Source organism: Scomber japonicus, chromosome 24 (genome assembly GCF_027409825.1).
Source record: "Scomber japonicus isolate fScoJap1 chromosome 24, fScoJap1.pri, whole genome shotgun sequence".
Lineage (NCBI taxonomy): Eukaryota > Metazoa > Chordata > Actinopteri > Scombriformes > Scombridae > Scomber > Scomber japonicus.
The window spans coordinates 8,351,643-8,372,619 of NC_070601.1; the positions used below are offsets into that span (position 1 = coordinate 8,351,643).

The 20,977-nt window shown below is 36.8% G+C and overlaps 2 protein-coding genes across 2 annotated transcripts; both read left to right on the plus strand.

Annotated features, from left to right (window-relative positions):
- Positions 1–2,721: 2,721 nt before the first annotated feature.
- Positions 2,722–6,347, plus strand: LOC128354035 (OX-2 membrane glycoprotein-like). The gene is made up of 3 exons (XM_053314279.1): positions 2,722–2,839; positions 5,274–5,612; positions 6,013–6,347. The coding sequence occupies exons 1-3, from the start codon at positions 2,806–2,808 to the stop codon at positions 6,345–6,347; spliced, it is 708 nt and encodes a 235-aa protein (XP_053170254.1). The 5' UTR covers positions 2,722–2,805.
- Positions 6,348–9,039: 2,692 nt separating this feature from the next.
- On the plus strand, positions 9,040–20,434 carry LOC128354036 (OX-2 membrane glycoprotein-like). The gene is made up of 4 exons (XM_053314280.1): positions 9,040–9,462; positions 19,192–19,500; positions 19,708–19,810; positions 20,371–20,434. Exons 1-4 carry the CDS (start codon positions 9,159–9,161, stop codon positions 20,432–20,434), a joined length of 780 nt encoding a protein of 259 aa, XP_053170255.1. The 5' UTR covers positions 9,040–9,158.
- The last annotated feature ends 543 nt before the right edge of the window (positions 20,435–20,977 follow it).

Sequence of the window (20,977 nt, forward strand, 5' to 3'; positions counted from 1 at the left end):
TATTTACACCTACATCCTTTACAACACCTGGATTAGTACAGTCCTATAGTTCTACAGACACACCTTTCTGCACTTTGCACTTGTTAAGTGCTGGACCACTTGGAGGAACAATGGCGAAGCATGCTGTCTTATATTTCTTTTTTATGGTGGAGATATTTCCAAAAAGTAAGAAAAATGAATCAATGATTACAATTTAAGTTACAGTTTGTTTGAAAATGTATTATTGTGAATAATTTACACTTAAAAATAACTGTAGTGTTTCAGAAGTAGTAAGTAAGTAGTAAAAACATGAGCCTCATATACATAACTGTCATTTCTTTTCCTTCATGCAGGTCTATCAACTGTGATTCAAACACAGCAGACTGTGATGGTAAAAGTAGGAGAAGATGTTCATCTCAGCTGTCAGCTCATGCAGACTCAAGATGTTCTTCAGATCACCTGGCAGAAAGATTTACCTGAGGGGAAGAAGAATATCGCCAGCTACAACAAATACTTTGGACAAACAGTGAATGATGGTTTTAAGGGTAAACTGGAGTTTAAAGATGCTGGACTGAAGAACTGCTCCATAGTTATCAGGAAGGTGATGGAGCAGGATGAAGGCTGCTATCTCTGTTTGTTTAACATGTATCCTGATGGTTCTCTGACAGGAAGAACCTGCCTCCATCTCTATGGTAACGTCCTTTCTTCACTTCAAACTGTCTTCCACATTCATTTTCCTGAATTTGTGAAATGAAATGTTTTCTGTGGCATAAAAAATGATTCTTTCTCATTCTGCCAGAAATACGTTTGATTTACAATGTTATGAAACAGGTGAAATCAGCAAACTACTGATTATTGCAACAACTTGTTCCATATGATATATTTAATGTTGCATCTTTGCAGAGCTGCATGAACCCATTTTACAAATCAGAGAATCAAACTCTAGTGAAGAGACAGTTGTGTCCTGCTCGGCCACAGGTCGTCCTGCTCCCACAGTAACTCTGAATGTCCCACAACAAGACCTCTACTTCTCTAACAGCAGAACAGTCAGTGTCACCAACACCAACAATACAGTCACTGTCACCACTACAGCTGTGCTGTCTGGTTTCCATGGAAATGGTACACAAGTTGGATGTGCAGTACGACTGCTCTCAGTCCCTGAAATTCAGGTGTTTAAAATGATTCCTGCAGTCAGTCAATCATCTGATGATGGTGAGAAACACTTCCAAAACCACTGATTTATAAATGAATCATCACTTTATAAATCTGATGTTTGGGTTTAATTTTTCAGATTTTAATGAAGAAACTGGATCTGATAAGAGTAAGTTAACATTGAAGTTGTCTCAAGTCAAAAATCACATTTAAACTGTAGCTACTTTATGAATGTTTAGTGTTCCATATCACATTTTTTCCTTCTTTTTATCATAGATCACACTTTAATTGGTGCATTGGTCACAGCAGCAGTCATTGTTTGCGTTGCTGTAGTCATCACTGTGCTGTGGCATAAACATAAGAACAGGTCATTTCAACTTTAAACTCAGTATCTGTCTTGTTGTGATACCAGAGTCTCACAGTTTATCCACACACCTGTTAACAGTGACTCAGTGTGGAAATATTTATGATGTATTGTACTATTGTGAGTGGAAAAATGACTCATGTCTTTTTTCTTATCTGAAGGTGCAGAACACATTTAATAAAGCAGGAGAATGAGCAGATGAGACTACAGACACCTCAGGAGGAAAATCAAAAAGAATAGAAACCAGAATAAAAAGTTTGAAGTGTAGAAACAAGCAGTGGAGTTTCAATCAGTGAGACTTGCACAAAGCTGCATCTATGCATGTGTATTAAAATGTTCAGACATTGTTTCCTGTGTAAGATGAATCTCTCATCTTATACAAACCAAAAAGATTAATGTACACAGAGGTTTTGATGTTTTTATACCTTTTTTTTTACCATTTTCTTAAAATCATATTCTAAACTTTTTACGGTAAAATAAATCATTTAATACAACTCCTTTCTCTTATTTCTTCCTCTTTCTTGGGACTCTACCAAGTATTTTGTAACAGGGCCTGAATAATAACGGAGTTGCATACACACCGTTTTTTCAGTGATCCCTCAAATGGTATCAAACAGTTGTGACAGATAGATATGAAAGGAAGGCAGGCATGATATTTTACAGTTTAACAAAATTTATTGTAAACAATGTGTCAGTGAGTGTATCAGTGCACTCAGAATTGAATCATTACAAATATCAGACATATATTTCAGTATCAATATAGCTGTCATAGGTCAATGTCGACTGACTGATATATTATCAGATATGTTTCACTTTACACTAATTTACTGTCATTCACTTCATTACAACTATTTTTTATGTTTAATGTTATTCATGTCTTAAATTTACATTCAATAAAATAAAGAAACAGTCTGAAGTCTAAACTCTTGCCGTTTTAAACTGTAAAAAACTGGGATAATTTCTGTAATTTTCACTTCACAGAGGGCCTAAAGACAAGATGTTTTACTTTTGCTCATTTTTTTCAGACCTTGAAGGCACCTATCACAATCTGGGTTATGTGTATAATTCAATTTGATCTCTTTCTCAACACGTGTGAAGTCGCTTAATCAACTGCCTCAACATGTATTTTACACCTCCTGCCACTAGGGGGAGTAGTGCCGCTGTAAATCAGGCAGAGGTTGATATAATCATGTTACTTGACACAAGTGTTACTCAGGAAGAGCAAACCGTTTTTGACCGCTCGATAATGGATGAATATTACGTTTTCCTTTGTCTGTGTTTGAGAAATAGACTTGTTACAGAGAAAGTGGATGTACTCTGTTTGCTTTTGGAAACCTTCGGACTGTAAGTAATAAATCGCATTTATATTTGAAACTGTGGACATTGCGTCTCTTTTGCAGGAATCAAAACTAATCAATCAGCAGCGTACGAGTCAAAACTAATCAATCAGCAGCTTGCACGAGTCAAAACCAATCAGTCAGCAGCTGTTGTGGCTTTTTTGACAGGCAAAGGAGGTCACTGCAGAGTGGACTGGACACCTCTGTGGATCAGTGTTTTTATGGTTTGATAAAGGACATGAAGCTGTGCCAGGCGTGCGTAAAATGCGCACAGTCCCTGGCTACAGTTAATCACAGGCACTCAAAGGAGAAAGTCTTTCACACCGTCATTTGTGGACTGACATTTCAGAAAGTCAAGGATTGGGCGACATTCAGTCACATTTGGGACATATTAGTAAGAATCAGACACAGGAGTTTAAAGATGCTGGACTGAAGAACAGCTCCATAGTTATCAGGAAGGTGATGGAGCAGGATGAAGGCTGCTATCTCTGTTTGTTTAACACGTTTCCTGATGGTTCTCTGACAGGAAGAACCTGCCTCCATCTCTATGGTGAGGTCCTTTCTTCACGTTTGAAGACATTTATTGTGAATTATAGTTTTAACTTGTTTCACATTGATGACAGTTGGAAATAATGGCTGTTAGATGTTCCGTTTACCGTCATTGCACCATGATATGTAAATACTTCACATCACAAAAAGCATGTTGTACTTGCCACATATTTCACACACTTTGTCTCCAACTATCATAAAATATAAATATATTTTCTAAAATATAACAAGACATAATGGCTGTGATATTTAAATTATGTTATATTTATCTTAAATTCCTCAGACTGTGAAATGAAATGTAAGAAATAAAGACAACTACCCATCATAATGTCATGACGTAAATTATCAAGTCTAAAGTCCAAATATTTTGATAATGTTATAAAACGGGAAATCTGAAAATTATTTGATTTTTGTAACGATCTGCTCCACGTGATATTGTTGTATCTTTGCAGAGCTGCATGAACCCATTCTACAAATCAGATTTCAACAAATCATCACCAACATGTGAAAAAGTGTAATTCATTTCTTGAAAATAGCATAAAGGAAGTGACTGCATATTTCACATGTAGGCCTATCAAGATAGTACAAGATATAAAAAAAAGAAGAAAGTTGAATTGGCCTCTATTGTTCTGAATAATAATTATTTACTTTCAGGGATTGCTACTATAAGCTCCACCTGTTGGTATTTAAGGGCTTAAATGTGCAACAACAATATTTAATGCAGCAAATGAGAGTACATTTAAAGTACAGTCAAACATGACGGTTATTGTTTAACTGACTTGGCAGGAGCGGGATGTTCCACTATAGTAGTGGAGGGAGGATCAGTTTATATGCTGGTCTTGCAAAATTATGTTTAAGGCAAAAAACAGCAGCAGCTGGTTAAATGGACAGTTTGTTAGATATCAAAGTGAATCCTGTTATGTTGTTTATAGTATTTGTATAAAGGATTGCTTATTTACTTTATTATTTTTATACTGACACCTACTACTGTACTACACCTGGAGTAGAACAGTCCTATTGTTCCACGGAAACACCTGTCGCACATGGAGAACAATGATAAACCGTGGAGTCCGATATTTCCTTTTTATGGTGGTGGTTTTTCCAAAAAGTAAGAAAAAGAAATTTATTATTACAATTTAAGGTACAGTTTGTTTGGAAGTTATTTGTTGTGAGCATGTTAAACTTTAAGAAAAAAAGAAAGAAAATTGTAGCGTTTCAGATTTAGACAACGGCTCTTTCCTTTCCTTTGAATTCCTCATAAACTGTATCCTGAATATTTCCCCTTTTAATGGGTAATAGAAGCCTAAAGCGTCTTACTCTCATTAAACCGATTCGGTTCAAAAGAAATGGACCATCGAATATGTCTTGTGGACTTGTAGACTTGTCCTTTGTTATTTTAATGGGAAAAAATAAAAATATGTAAGAAATCTTAAAAATGAATTAAAATTTTGGTATCACTGAAATACAACAACCCAACACGTCACAAGAGAAAATAAATAGGAAAAAATAACTCCTAAATGCATTTATTATCCTCCTTATTTAACAATATTGTGCTTTTTGTTCAACAACCACATGTTAAAGCAAGTCTAAAGTATCTAAACTATCACTCTGTCTTCATACTTTTTAATGGTAATAATTGTTTTGATATTAAACGTGTGTTAAAACCTAGGAGAGAAACGTCTTCTCACCTCAATGTCAAGTGGTTTAATCTGGAAATTGAAAATGACATTTCACTCAGAAATGTTCAGTCCCACCACTCAACAGCGCCCTCTATGGAGCAAGTTCTAATGAATGTGAGAAACAACCCTGTTCTCCTACATTAATCACAGTGTTAAACTGTAGTAAAACATCAGCCTCAAATCTATAACTGTCTTTTCTTTTCCTCCATGCAGGTCTAACAGATGTGATTCAAACACAGCAGACTGTGATGGTAAAAGTAGGAGAAGATGTTCATCTCAGCTGTCAGCTCATGCAGACTAAAGATGTTCTTCAGGTCACCTGGCAGAAAGATTTACCTGAGGGGAAGAAGAATATTGCCACATACAGTGAACACTTTGGACAAACAGTGAATGATGGTTTTAAGGGTAAACTGGAGTTTAAAGATGCTGGACTGAAGAACTGCTCCATTGTTATCAGGAAGGTGATGGAGCAGGATGAAGGCTGCTATCTCTGTTTGTTTAACACATTTCCTGATGGTTCTCTGACAGGAAGAACCTGCCTCCATCTCTATGGTGAGGACAAGGCCTTATTTTCATTATTGATGACATTTTAGTTGAAATCAATCAGTTGGTCAGTTGATCACTGCAGCAATAAAAACCTTTCTGCATTGTTAAAGACATTTCGATAATAATCAAAGTGGATTCTGTATTTCCAGTATTAAACACATTCCTGCAGGAAAATCACTCACAACTTGAACCTCTTTCATAATGTATCTCAGCAACAACAAGCTGCAACAATTAATCAAAAGACAGAAAAACAGCATTAATGTGACAGATGCTGCATCACCAACAGCAGGTGATTCTTTCTAGGCCATAAAAACTAACATACTGGACACAATGTTTCATGTCAAAGCTGATGTCTAAGAAATGAATTCATGTGAAACATTATTTCTTTAATGTTGTATCTTTGCAGAGCTGCATGATCCCATTCTACAAATCAGAGAATCAAACTCTGGTGAAGAGACAGTTGTGTCCTGCTCGGCCACAGGTCGTCCTGCTCCCACAGTAACTCTGAATGTCCCACAACAAGACCTCTACTTCTCTAACAGCAGCACAGTCAGTGTCACCAACACCAACGCTACAGTCACTGTCACCACTACAGCTGTGCTGTCTGGTTTCCATGGAAATGGCGCACAAGTTGGATGTGCAGTAAGACTGCTCTCAGTCCCTCAAATTCAGGTGTTTAAAACGATTCCTGCAGTCAATCAATCATCTGATGATGGTGAGAAACACTTCCAAAACCACTGATTTATGCTGAGTTGTGGATTAATAATTGCTTTATGAGTCTGATGATTTTGTTTCTCTTTGCAGGTCTTGATGAAGAAAAGGAACCTATTAACAGTGAGCCAGTTATTGTTCACATGTCCTGTCAGTGACAGCCAGTTCCCTTTGTTTTTAGTTGTGTTCTGAATGTTGCATCTGGCAAATGTTATTGTTTTTCTCATAGATCACACTTTAATCATCATGGTGGTTGTTGCAGTGGTCTGTGGTTGTGTTGCTGCAGTCGTCTTTGTCCTGCTGAAACAGAAATATAACCACAGGTAAGTCTTTCAGTCTTTCAGTCATTATCTATCGTAATACCTGTGTCTGAATTAATATTGAAATAGTTTCTTGTTTGTTAACTTTGCTTTAATCCTTCAGTTGCTCACACAGGGACTCTGAGATGGATGAGATGCCCCAAGCAACAAATAAAGATACTTTTGAGTAATACGCTTTTATACTATCATTATATTGCTAATTATTTAATGATCAGCCTCCACTGTGTTTTTAAATCAGTTTTAATCATGTATCCCAAAGTTGAAAATTTGTCTCAGAGCTTTAAAATCTGAACAAAACATGAAGTCTTTATTTGGATCATTGACTTCATGTTTTATTATTAAAGAAACATGGTATATGAAGTGATATAACAATGCAAACATGCATTCATTTGCTTTTTTCAGACCCATTCTGACTGGAGATGTGTAAAGATTTGAAGGTTCAAGGAAGGAGACGATGGAATTCATGAGATTAACAGATTAAAGTATGAAAGGGTCTGAAGTGGAGAACTAAAACGTGTTTGAGTATGTTTCGGAGCTGATTGAGGACCTCTCTCCAACCAACCTTTCCGCTGACATGTTTCAGTGTGAAATACCAGCCCAAGTGGTTGGGGTGGGTAGCAATTCTATTTGCCTCCTTTTTTTTTATTAGAGTGGGAATTAGATTAGTGGTGTGTGTTTTTGTACCTTTTGTTTGAGTAGATGATAGGTTGCTTCGCTTTCGTTGTTTTTCAGTTGTTATTTTGATGTTAGCTCACCATGAAGCCTTGGAGATTTTGAATAACATCTGTAAAGGACTGCAGATTCATTGTTGGTGGTGGTTCTTGGGAGCTGGGAAGACGGGAGTGTCTTTCTTTCATGTTGCACCAGAGTTTCCACTTTGGCCAGGTCATAATAATGATTTATTTATGTATTTATGTATTTTTTTGAAAAAAGAGAAAAACAAAAAACAATCCTTGTCATTTTTTTGTTTATTTAAACTTTGGCACTGATAAAAACAGTATTTTTTATTATTTTAAGCTCAAGCAGAAACACTTTGACATGTAAATGTTATATGTCATTCATTTACAAAACTGATCCACCTGTGTTTGTTTTTGTTTGAATTATGAACTTGTTTTTTCATGTGTTTTTTTATATATAGTGTGCATTTACTATTGCTTCTTTATAGTTTGGCTCCGTTTCTTATGTAAACAATCATAATTTGATATCTTAAAATAAAAATGTGTTCTGTTTTCACGACTCAGTCAGTGTTTGATTACATTATGAGTGTTATTATAATGTTTTAGAGCTGTGGCAGGAACCTGTGAATATTTATTCTATCTTTTTTTTAAAAGGCTACACTGCAACTATCAAACCTTCAAGTGGCTCTTTCAGTATGTGAGTGAATCTTGGCTGCAACCACGCAACAAGTCCAGCAGGGGTCTCTCTTTCCTCAAATATGCTGATGAAGAGTTGAGGTGGTGTCTGGGGGACTATCACCTTTCACTGGGTAAATTTAATGTCTGTTTACCCTTTGAGGATTAGATCTGAAACGTATTTCATAATTCAACTGTTGATTGTTTTCTCAATTTGTCTTTTCTTATGACAACATTTCATGACATTTACAAAAACACCCAAAGAAATGTAGTTTAATGTCAGATGTTCATATTCACAGAGCTGGAAGCAGTGATTGGTGCAGCTGTAAGGACCTTTCTGCATTATTAAAGACATTAACATAATCATCAAATTAGATTCTATATTTCTAGTATTGAACACATGCATGCTGGAGAATCACAACTTTAACATGTTTCATGCTGTATCTCTACTCTCACATAAAATAGATGGTAGATTGAAGTTCTGTTTGCCAGCTTTCAATGAAATTTGATTTGCTTCTATTGTTCTGAGTAATACTTCTTTACCTTCAGGGATTACTTCTATAAACTCCTACATGTGGTTATTTTAGGGCTTAAATCTGAAACAAAAATATTAAATGCAGGAAATGTGAGTAAATATAAAGTACAGACAGCCCTTCAAAGAAGCCGACGGTTATCTAATGTTAATATTTCACTATTCACTGACAGGAGCGGATTGTTCTACGATGATAGTCGAGGGAGGATCAGTTTATGTGCTGGTAATGTAGAGTTTTGGTCATGTAGATAAAAGCAGTAGCAGCTGGTTAATTATTGTTGTTATATTGACGGCTACATCCTTTACAACACCCGGATTAGTACAGACAGTGCTATTGTTATACAAACACACCTTTCTGCACCTTGCACTTGTTTGTACTGGACCACATGGAGGAACAATGGCGAACCATGCTGTCTTATCTTTCTTTCTTATGGTGGAGATATTTCCAAAAAGTAAGAAAAATGAATCAATGATTACAATTTAAGTTACAGTTTGTTTGACAATGTACACCTAAAAATAACTGTAGTGTTTCAGAAGTAGTAAGTAAGTAGTAAAAACATGAGCCTCATATCCATAACTGCCATTTCTTTTCCTCCATGCAGGTCTAACAGATGTGATTCAAACACAGCAGACTGTGATGGTTAAAGTAGGAGAAGATGTTCATCTCAGCTGTCAGCTCATGCAGACTAAAGATGTTCTTCAGATCACCTGGCAGAAAGATTTACCTGAGGGGAAGAAGAACATCGCCACATACAGTGAACACTTTGGACAAACAGTGAATGATGGTTTTCAGGGGAAACTGGAGTTTATAGATGCTGGACTGGAGAACTGCTCCATAGTTATCAGGAAGGTGATGGAGCAGGATGAAGGCTGCTATCTCTGTTTGTTTAACACGTTTCCTGATGGTTCTCTGACAGGAAGAACCTGCCTCCATCTCTATGGTGAGGTCCTTTCTTCACTTCAAATTGTCTTCCACATTCATTTTCCTGAATTTGTGAAATGAAATGTTTTCTATGGCATAAAAAATGATTCTTTCTCATTCTGCCAGAAATACGTTTGATTTACAATGCTATGAAACAGGTGAAATCAGCAAACTACTGATTATTGCAACAACTTGTTCTATATGATATATTTAATGTTGCATCTTTGCAGAGTTACATGAACCCATTCTACAAATCAGAGAATCAAACTCTAGTGAAGAGACAATTGTGTCCTGCTCGGCCACAGGTCGTCCTGCTCCCACAGTAACTCTGAATGTCCCACAACAAGACCTCTACTTCTCTAACAGCAGCACAGTCAGTGTCACCAACACCAATGCTACAGTCACTGTCACCACTACAGCTGTGCTGTCTGGTTTCCATGGAAACGGTGCACAAGTTGGATGTGCAGTACGACTGCTCTCAGTCCCTGAAATACAGGTGTTTAAGACGATTCCTGCAGTCAATCAATCAGCGGACGATGGTGAGAAACACTTCAAAAAACACTGATTTATAAATGAATCATCACTTTATAAATCTGATGTTTGGTTTTAATTTTTCAGATTTTAATGAAGAAACTGGATCTGATAAGAGTAAGTTAACCTTGAAGTTGTCTTAAATCAAAAATCACATTTAAACTGTAGCTACTTTATGAATGTTGAGTGCTCCATATCACATTTTTCCTTCTTTTTCTCATAGATCACACTTTAATTGGTGCATTGGTCACAGCAGCGGTCATTCTTTGTGTTGCTGTAGTCATCACTGTGCTGTGGCATAAACATAGGAACAGGTCATTTCAACTTTAAACTCAGTATCTGTCTTGTTGTGATACCAGAGTCTCACAGTTTATCCACACACCTGTTTACAGTGACTCAGTGATGGAAATATTAATGATGTATTGTACTATTGTGAGTGGGAAACTGACTCATGTCTTTTTTCTTATCTGAAGGTGCAGAACACGTTTCGAAGTGTAGAAACAAGCAGTGTAGTTTCAATCAGTGAGACTTGTACAAAGCTGCATCTATGCATGTTTGATGTTTTATACCATTTTTTTACCATATTTTTGAATCACATTTTAAACTACACCTCCTGCCACTAGGGGTAGTAGTGCCGCTGTAAATCAGGCAGAGGTTGATATAATCAGGTTACTTGACACAAGTGTTACTCAGGAAGAGCAAACCGTTTTTGACCGCTCGATAATGGATGAATATTACGTTTTCCTTTGTCTGTGTTTGAGAAATAGACTTGTTACAGAGAAAGTGGATGTACTCTGTTTGCTTTTGGAAACCTTCGGACTGTAAGTAATAAATCGCATTTATATTTGAAACTGTGGACATTGCGTCTCTTTTGCAGGAATCAAAACTAATCAATCAGCAGCGTACGAGTCAAAACTAATCAATCAGCAGCTGTTGTGGCTTTTTGGACAGGCAAAGGAGGTCACTGCAGAGTTGACTGGACACCTCTGCGGATCAGTGTTTTTATGGTTTGATAAAGGACAGTGAAGCTGTGCCAGGCGTGCGTAAAATGCGCACAGTCCCTGGCTACAGTTAATCACAGGCACTCAAAGGAGAAAGTCTTTCACACCATCATTTGTGGACTGACATTTCAGAAAGTCAAGGATTGGGCGACATTCAGTCACATTTGGGACATATTAGTAAGAATCAGACACAATCTAGGCTACATTTCGTGTTTTTTGGAGAGCTCTGTCTCTACAGGTTTGTCCACTAAAGCCACGGGAATTGTGGATTTTGCGCTCAATCATTTTTATGGACTGATATTGGTGCTGAAATGTGATGGGAGGGAAATAGAAAAGACCTTCAGTTGAACTGTCCTCGCCTGCGGTTTTCCTGTTTGCCATTCCTCCACCTGAGGTTTTTTTTTTTTTAGGTTTCCTTTCCACAATAGGACCCACAAACGTAATACGTTGTTTTATACAATACTTTAGACACAAATCACTGCGTGTTACTGTTGTATATAGCCCTAGGTTATTTATTTGTAGCGATAACTTTTCTTTTTTTTCACATCGATACCAACAGAGTTAGCCTAAGTAGAAATTTGTTACATTGATGAATCAAGCTGCAGTCACAACACTCTTTTTAATTCTGGGCTTCTTTTCAAAAGGTAAGACAGAGATGTTACAATAATTTGTGTGGGGACTTTTACAAATATCCTTTTTTCTGCTAAAGCTGAACGCAGCGTGGTATTTCCTGTATATGTTTAATCCAAAACTAAAGTGGCTGCTTTGAGAAGAGATATTGAATCATTCTTGTGTTCTTATTGTTTTCATGCTGGTGACAATTTTTATTTACAGCAATCTGAGACAAAAAGCAACATGGATCATTTCTTTTAGAAATTGAATTACGATAAATAAGTCGGTCTCAAACAACTATCTCCATATGAAGAGTTAATGTGAAGCTTAAAGTGACTCTCACTCTTTTTCAGTTTTGACATCAGTCATTGTAATCAAGTTTAGTGCTTACTTGCATTCTGTCCTACTTTTAAAAAGCAAAATTGACTTAAATCATATCACAGGGTTGGAGTTTCCCATTATATTATAAATATCTAATAATCTGAACTATTTAGAGACCGTGTTGTTATTGGCATATCGGACAATGATGTTTCTCAAAAGTTACAGGTGGAGCCAGACCTGTCACTTGAAAAGGCTATACAGATATCGACCCATAGTGAACAAATCAAGCAGCAGAACATGAGTCTTCAGGCCAACTATGTAGTGGACACTGAAACAATGGACACAGGAGCTCCAGGCCAAAAGCTGACAACAATCATAACCCCTATTGGGAGATTGTGCATCCGACAGCTGCTGTTTGAGTTAACGTCAGCCTGGGAAATCCTCCAAAAACATGTGTCAGCACTGTTAAATGGCCATGAGAGAGTTGTTGAGAGTTGCTGATTTATAAATTAATCATCATTTTATAAATCTGATGTTTGGGTTTAATTTTTCAGATTTTGATGATGAATCTGATAAGAGTAAGTTAACTTTAAAGTTATCTCAAGTCAATTGGTATTAAACTGTAATTGCTTTATGAATGTTTAGTGTTCCATATCACATTTTTTCCTTCTTTTTCTCATAGATCACACTTTGATCCGTACACGGATCCCAGCAGTGGTCATTGGTTGTGTTGCTGTAGTCATCACTGTTATCATTGTCCTGCTCAAACATAAACCTAAGAAGAGGTAATTTCAACTTTCTACTCAGTATCTGTCTTGTTGTGATATCAGAGTCTCATAGTTAATATGGTAATAATGTATTAACATTAAGAGGATACACAGAACTTAAAGAATCTATACAGACAACATCTATCATTAAATAATATATAAATGTTCTTAAATCCTTCAGACTGTCACACAGGGACGCTGAGATCACGATGTTACAAGAACCAATCAAAAATAAGTAAGATAATGTCATAATTATTCACTTTCTGTCTCTATATCTCTAACTAATGTGTTATTTATACATGAAGCTGATTCTGATGCTCTTTACTCTTCATGGTTCATTGTGTATTCATAGTCAGTGTGTTTATCTACATAACTGTTAACTGTCAGAGTGATTCAGTGATAGAAATATGTATGATGTATTATGATAATGCAAATGGAAATTGGCTCATGTCTTATTTTATCTGAAGGTGCAGTAAACCTTTAAATAACCAGGAGATGGAGCAGACCATGCAATTGACACCTGAGGAGTGAAATCCAGAAGGACACAAACTAGGAACTCCACCTCCAGTTAAAAGGAATATTTAGTGACACAGAATCACTGACATGACTGCAATAGAAAGTACAGACTACAAGATGTTACAAGTATTTTGTAACATCTATAATTTATTGTTTTACATCAATTTGTTGTTACCTCATCTGTTTTCTTTAAAGTATGGATATGATTTTTGGCTTTGCTCTTTCTTTTCTTCTTTTCGTTTGTTATATTTTCTTGTATAAACCTAACAAAGCCAAAGATTAAATTACAAGGAAAACTGAATATAGATGTTTTTATTATTCCTGTGTGAAAGTTATGTTCAACAAAATGGTCAAAAGTCCAACTCTTCACTGTTTGAAATACTAAGATACTGTTCTCAGAGGGCATCTGGAGTAGATAGATAACTATGGAGCTCCCTGAGTGGCTCAGCTGAGGGGGAAAAAGGAGCCATGTTTAAATCTGTGCTCTCACTATTTTTTATCCTGTTTTGTTTTTTATTTATTTTATTTTATTTTTATTTTTTAAATATGGAACATGTGTCACAACTGTAAATGTAGCCCATTGTTGTAATAATTGCTACCTTAATTTAACTTATCTGTCTCACCTTATTTATTTATTTATTTTTAATTAATTAATTCATTAATTTATTATTATTATTATTATTATTTATTTATTTATTTTATTTATTTATTTTTTCTCTCTCGTTCTATCCGCCACAGACATTCGGGGTGGGGGGTGGGAGAGGTATGATGCTTAATTATGATGGCTTCATTACGTTGTTGTTGGTTTTGGGTTTTTTTGTTTTGTTTTTGTCATTCTTGTTATTGTTTTATAAATGTTCAATAAACACTCAATGTGTAGATTAGCAATTAAGTTTCAGGGATCCTCAATGTCATTCTTTCTCAGAAAAAAAGTCTCTTTGACATTCGTGTATTGATCCTAGTGCGACATCTAGTGACCACACTTGGTGGGATTTTTCTCTCTGCATCGAGGGCAAATGCTGACTAGTAAAAATTGGATAGTAGATATCTGACTTAAGAAATTTTCTGATTAAGAATTCCATTAAAAACTCCACAGTGTTCATTCTGTATGTCAAAAATGTAACAGTGGATATCTGAAATTGAAATCCCAGTACAAATGAGTGACATAAGCGACATCAGTTATCCTAAAAACAATGTCACTGTGGATATCTGATGTGTTCATTTTGACAAGGAAAACATGTGAGTACTTGGAACATATTAGGCCAACATTTCTCTGCATGGCTGAGGTATTATTCGCTGATATGACAACTCTTTGAGTGAAGACTGTTCTGGTACATGTTGAAGCCTTTGCAGTTTCCTTCATGTGGATCTGTATGGTACGAATAGGACTTCTCACAAAAAAGTATGTCACATCTTTAGATATGTCTAGAGCTGAGGGGAAACGCAACTGAAAGACATGTCGTTTTGGACTAAATTATTATTTTGCGATAATCAAATATATCCTATTTTATATGTTCATCAGTAGCCAGACTATCACCCGCCACCTCTGTACACCTCTGCGTAAGCAGGCCGTAAAAATGGAAGATTAATTTAATTTTCACCAGTCTTTCTTTTTTATCATTCAATAGCTAGACTGGATATGTATTGCAGATATCTGTAATTTGCGTCTTCTTATAGTCGGCATTTCATCCACATCATCCTTCCTGGGACAAATGACATCACTCTTTCCATTCGTTTATTGGGCTTAGTGTGACATCTAGTGGCCACACTTTGCTGGCCTCTTCTATTTTCAGACAAGTAACAGTTGGACTGTAGGATTGTAGGTATCTGATTTTAGATAACTGAGAGAGAGATTTGCATATATGGGTGTACTACATATTCTTGCATTGTGGAGAAGTGTTTGTAATTAGTCTTCATTGTAAATTTAAAGTAATATTAACTTCTGCACATTCCGGCTTCTTTTCTCACTTTGATTACAGTGTCTGGGTTTCCTTTGTTACATTTGTGTGTCATCTCTTCATGAGTTTGCATTAGAAGCTGTTGCTCAAGTATGCAGCACGTCTTCTCCATTTCTGCATCAGTGAATCTGTGATGGATCGAGTGGTGTTTTTAAGAAAGCTGTGAATGTGTTCTTATCTGAATTACTTAGACCTGGATTAACATAGTCACATATCCTCATCCTCGATTGGCAAATGTGCAACGGATTAAACCAGGATGAAGTGATGAGATTATGTCAAGCCTTGCTTTTTCAGTTATCCAGGATTTCTGAATACTGCTTTTGTTCAATAGCCATCAGGAGTTTTGTTTATAAATGTGTCAGCATATTCTGTAATTATATTGTTTGTTTCTGCTGGGACAATAAGATCTGAATAAATGTTTGTATAGATGATTGCAAAACAGAAATTATTTAGAGGTTGGGCCTATGAGTCCTAAATTGTGTGAGTACTTGGAACATGTTGTGTTGAGTATCTAAAACTATGTGAGCTGTTTGACATATTGCTGTTCTGCTGAGTGTCCTTATGCCAACATCTATCTGCATGGCTGAGATATTATTGCTCTCACATCATTTGCTTATTATTCACTGATATGCCAACTGCTTTACAGAGGCAGACTTGTTCTGGTACATGTTGAAGCCTTTGCAGTTTCCTTCATGTAGATCTGTATGGTACGAATAGGACTTATCACAACCAAGTATGTCACATCTTTAGATATGTCTAGTGCTGAGGGAAAATGCAACTGAAAGACATGTCGTTTTGGACAAAATTATTATTTTGTGATAATCAAATATAGCCTGTGTTATAGGTCATCAGTAGCCAGACTATCACCCGCCACCTCTGTTTCCCTATTTCAATTTTAGACAACTCAGATAACTTTTTAGTTTTACATTGACCGACAGGCATGTGCACACATAGGGCCCTAGGGGTGCTTGAACCCCTGCCCTTTTTGCCTCGTATTAAAAAGCGAAGTGCCCTCTGTGTGTGTGTGTGTGTGTGTGTGTCAGGGGGAGGGGGGGACGTCGGAGCACTTCCGCCACCTCTATTTCCCTAGATACATTTTTATCAGTCAAGCCAGGTACATTTCTAGTTTTACACACAGAGAGATCAGTATAGCTGAGTTGAAACATTGCCACTTCCAGCAATGATGATACAAGCTGCAGTCACAATAATCTTTTTGGGAGTCTTTATAAAAGGTAAGAGAGATGTTACAGTATCCTGTCTGCATACTTTTACTAAAGTCATTTTTTCTGCTGAAATGTAAAGCACCATGGAAGATTCCTGTGTCTTTTAACTCTAACACAAAGTGATTGTTTCTCAGAGGAAATATTGAATCATGTTAATTTATTCTTGTTTTTTCTATTGAGATTAAAAGTAAGTAGGTATTTTATTAGAACATTTGATTAAGATAAATAAGTCTGTCATGTTCTGATCTCTTCCTGTTTTCAACATCTGTCACCACAACCAGTGACACAGTTATGAGTTAAAGTAGCTGTATGTAACAAATATATTCCAAGTAGTCATAAAATTGCCCTAAATATCCCCAGACATTAAGGAATCATGTTCATTTCAAACACTGATATCACTGACAGTAGTAGTCCAGCCAGAATATTCACATTTGAAAAGCTCAGTTGCAGCCCACAAGTAATGTTTATGTTGTCATTCTGTGTTTTGGCCTGATGCGCCACCCACCACCTATCTACCAATCACCAAGTCAGTAGCGTTTCAGCAGCCAGGTTGCCAGTTACCACTGAGCTGCAGCCAGGCGGGGAGTTCCTGTCCTCTGAAAAGAAGCCAATGTGGAAGTAATTTAGAGCTGCATTCTATCAAAAGGCCACCAGGGGGCAACCGTCTCTATACAAGTCAATGGAGAATTCACCAACTTCTCACTTGATTTCTAACCTCAGTAAACATTTTCAAAATGTGTTTATGGTCTCAATCATTAGTTTAAAGCCTTCTTCAATGCAGTATGATGTTCATTTGTGACATTTTGGCCTCCCTGATTTTATATTTGATGATAAAGCAGGCTACGTGGCTACGTTGTGATTGACAGGTTGATTGACCAATGTCCTTGAGATCCAGCCCTCGCAACCAATCACAGCCTCCCCGCTCCGCCGTTGGTCCCGCCCATACGTCCATCCATGGCTCCGCCTCATGCCCATATAAGTAGAATCCGTGTTCTTTTTTTCCGGCATGCACCTGAAATTTTCAAGATGGCGCTGCCTAGATTCGATACTATTGGCTTCTGAGCAGCAGTCCACAAACCAATGGGTGACGTCACGGATGTTACGTCCATTTCTTATATACAGTCTATGGCTGCAGCTAGGAACACTGCAGATAATGTCTGATGTTACAAAACCAAAAAAAACTCATTACGACTCTCAAATACGTCGTAACAATTTGAGAAACAAAACCAGGGTATGTATAGGAGATGCCTTTGAAACATGGAGACGGTTACAGCGTCATACAGCACTCAGCTGCACCCGCTGATACGGAGGATATGCAGGATCATGTCCAACAACTGGCAACCCGCGTGAAGTAGACTCTGGCAGGGAGGGGGCGAGGAGTAACAGCTCTCTCAAGTGTTTTGAACGTGGGCCACAGTGCCATTTCTAAACGCTTGGTGTCAGAGTTAAATACTTCAACTTTAACATACTCTTCAAATTTACAGTCTCTGTCATAAAGTTAAGTGCTTTACCTGCCACCTGTCTCAAATAAATAATATTTTATTATTACATGGGAGTTTTCACATTAAAGCTGCAGCTGGTAAGTCTTACAAAAGTAACTTTTTGTCATATTTGCTAAGACTGTCAATATGTAAAGACAGCATTACATGAAACTAGTAATCTGTAAAAAAAAACAACAACAAAAAAAAAACAACAGGATTGTGTCTGATGGAGGGTCTGACAGCTGTCGATCACTGCTCACGCACACAGCCCCCTCCCCCTTCCTCCTCAGCTCGGTCAAGCTCATATCTCTAGTTTCTAGGTAAGGTATAGCCATGTGAAAGTCACTGTAAAGCGTTTTATATCTAGCTGTGTGGAGTGTAGTTCATGTATTACCGATCGCGTGCACGTGGTCGCGCGCACGTCAGCCTCCTCTTGGGGAGGGACTTTGGAGGCAGGGCAGGAGTGACAGAATTTATGTTGAAATGTTCACATCACACACACACAGTTTTAACCTCATATTTCTTTTCCTCCATGCAGGTGTAACAGATATGATTCAAACACAGCAGACTGTGAAGGCAAAAGTAGGAGAAGATGTTCATCTCAGCTGTCAGCTCATGCAGACTAAAGATGTTCTTCAGATCACCTGGCAGAAAGATTTACCTGAGGGGAAGAAGAATATTGGCAGCTTCAACAAATACTTTGGACAAACAGTGAATGATGGATTTAAGGGTAAACTGGAGTTTAAAGATGCTGGACTGAAGAACAGCTCCATAGTTATCAGGAAGGTGATGGAGCAGGATGAAGGCTGCTATCTCTGTTTGTTTAACACGTATCCTGATGGTTCTCTGACAGGAAGAACCTGCCTCCATCTCTATGGTGAGGTCCTTTCTTCACTTCTGAAGACATTTATTGTGAATTTATTGTATAGTTTTAACTTGTTTCACATTGATGACAGTTGGAAAAAATGGCTGTTAGATGTTCTGTTTACCGTCATTGCTCCATGAAATGTAAATACTTCACATCAGAAACAACATGTTGTACTTGCCACATATTTCAGACACTTTGTCTCCAGCTATCATAAAAGTTCATTTTATTCTAAAATATAACAATATATAATGGTTGCGATATTTAAATTATATTATATTTATCTTAAATTCCTCAGACTGTGAAATGAGATGGAAGAAATAAAGACAACTACCCATCATAATGTCGTAATGTAAATAATTAAGTCTAAAGTCCAAATATTTTGACAATGTTATAAAACGGAACATCTGAAAAGAACTTGATTTTTGTAATGATCTGCTCCATGTGATATATTTAATGTTGTGTCTTTGCAGAGCTGCATGAACCCATTCTACAAATCAGAGAATCAAACTCTAGTGAAGAGACAGTTGTGTCCTGCTCGGCCACAGGTCGTCCTGCTCCCACAGTAACTCTGAATGTCCCACAACAAGACCTCTACTTCTCTAACAGCAGCACAGTCAGTGTCACCAACACCAATGCTACAGTCACTGTCACCACTACAGCTGTGCTGTCTGGTTTCCATGGAAACGACACACAGGTTGGATGTGCAGCACGACTGCTCTCAGTCCCTGAAATTCAGGTGTTTAAAATGATTCCTGCAGTCAATCAATCATCTGATGATGGTGAGAAACACTTCAAAAACCACTGATTTATAAATGAATCATCACTTTATAAATCTGATGTTTGGGTTTAATTTTTCAGATTTTGATGATGGACCTGATAAGAGTAAGTTAACTTTAAAGTTATGTCAAGTCAATTTGTATTAAACTGTAATTGCTTTATGAATGTTGAGTGCTCCATATCACATTTTTTCCTTCTTTTTCTCATAGATCACACTTTGATCCGTACACGGATCCCAGCAGTGGTCATTGTTTGTGTTGCTGTAGTCATCACTGTTATCATTTTCCTGCTCAACCATAAACATAAGAACAGGTAATTTCAACTTTAAACTCAGTATCTGTCTTGTTGTGATATCAGAGTGTCACAGTTAATATGGTAATAATGTATTAACATTAAGAGGATACACAGAGCGTACACACAGCTTACAAATAAATAATATAAACATATTCTTAAATCCTTTAGTCTGTTACACAGGAACACTGAGGAGAATAAGATGTCACCAAAATCAAACACTCATGAGAATAATTATCCATTTGTACCTATATATCATTAATTACTTCTTCAGAAAATGATTTAATCTGTCAATCAAAAAGGCAATTTCATAATTATTCACTTATGTACATATTTATTATCAATTACTTCTTCAGAAAACTATCATTTTGACAGTTAAGTTCCTTTCTGTCTCTATATCTCTCTAACTAATGTGTTATTTATACATGAAGCTGATTCTGATGCACTTTACTCTTCATGGCTCATTGTGTATTCATAGTCAGTCTGTTTATCTACATAACTGTTATTCAGTGAAAGAGATATGTATGATGTATTATAATAATGCAAATGGAAATTGGCTCATGTCTTATTGTTATCTGAAGGTGCAGTAAACCTTTAAATAGCCAAGAGATGGAGCAGACCAGGCAATCGACACCTGAGGAGTGAAATCCAGAAGGACACAAACTAGGACCTCCACCTCCAGTTAAAAGGAATATTTAGTGACACAGAATCACTGACATGACTGCAATAGAAAGTACAGACTACAAGATGTTACAAGTATTTTGTAACATCTATAATTTATTGCTTTACACCAATTTGTTTTGACCTCATCTGTCTTCTTTAAAGTATGGATATCATTTTTGACTTTGCTTACTGCTGCTTCTTTTCATTTTTTATATTTTCTTGTATAAATCTAACAAAGCCAAAGATTAAATTACAAGAGAAAACTGAATATAGATGTTTTTATTATTCCTGTGTCAAAGTTATGTTCAACAAAATGGTCAAAAGTCCAACTCTTCACTGTTTGAAATACTAAGATACTGTTCTCAGAGGGCCTCTGGAGTAGATAGATAACTATGGAGCTCCCTGAGTGGCTCAGCTGAGGGGGAAAAAGGAGCCATGTTTAAATCTCTGCTCTCACACTCAATCTGTAGATTAGCAATTAAGTTTCAGAGATCCTCAATGTCATTCTTTCTCAGAAAAAAATCA

What these genes read in the sequence shown, in the direction of transcription:
- LOC128354035 (XM_053314279.1), top strand. Translation starts at nt 2,806, where the DNA reads ATGTACTCTGTTTGCTTTTGGAAACCTTCGGACT. An exon ending in CTTTTGGAAACCTTCGGACT is followed by an intron (nt 2,840 to 5,273) that starts GTAAGTAATAAA and finishes TCCTCCATGCAG; the next exon opens with GTCTAACAGATGTGATTCAA. An exon ending in AACCTGCCTCCATCTCTATG is followed by an intron (nt 5,613 to 6,012) that starts GTGAGGACAAGG and finishes GTATCTTTGCAG; the next exon opens with AGCTGCATGATCCCATTCTA.
- LOC128354036 (XM_053314280.1), top strand. Translation starts at nt 9,159, where the DNA reads ATGGTTAAAGTAGGAGAAGATGTTCATCTCAGCTGTCAGCTCATGCAG. An exon ending in AACCTGCCTCCATCTCTATG is followed by an intron (nt 9,463 to 19,191) that starts GTGAGGTCCTTT and finishes GTGTCTTTGCAG; the next exon opens with AGCTGCATGAACCCATTCTA. An exon ending in AACCATAAACATAAGAACAG is followed by an intron (nt 19,811 to 20,370) that starts GTAATTTCAACT and finishes TGTTATCTGAAG; the next exon opens with GTGCAGTAAACCTTTAAATA.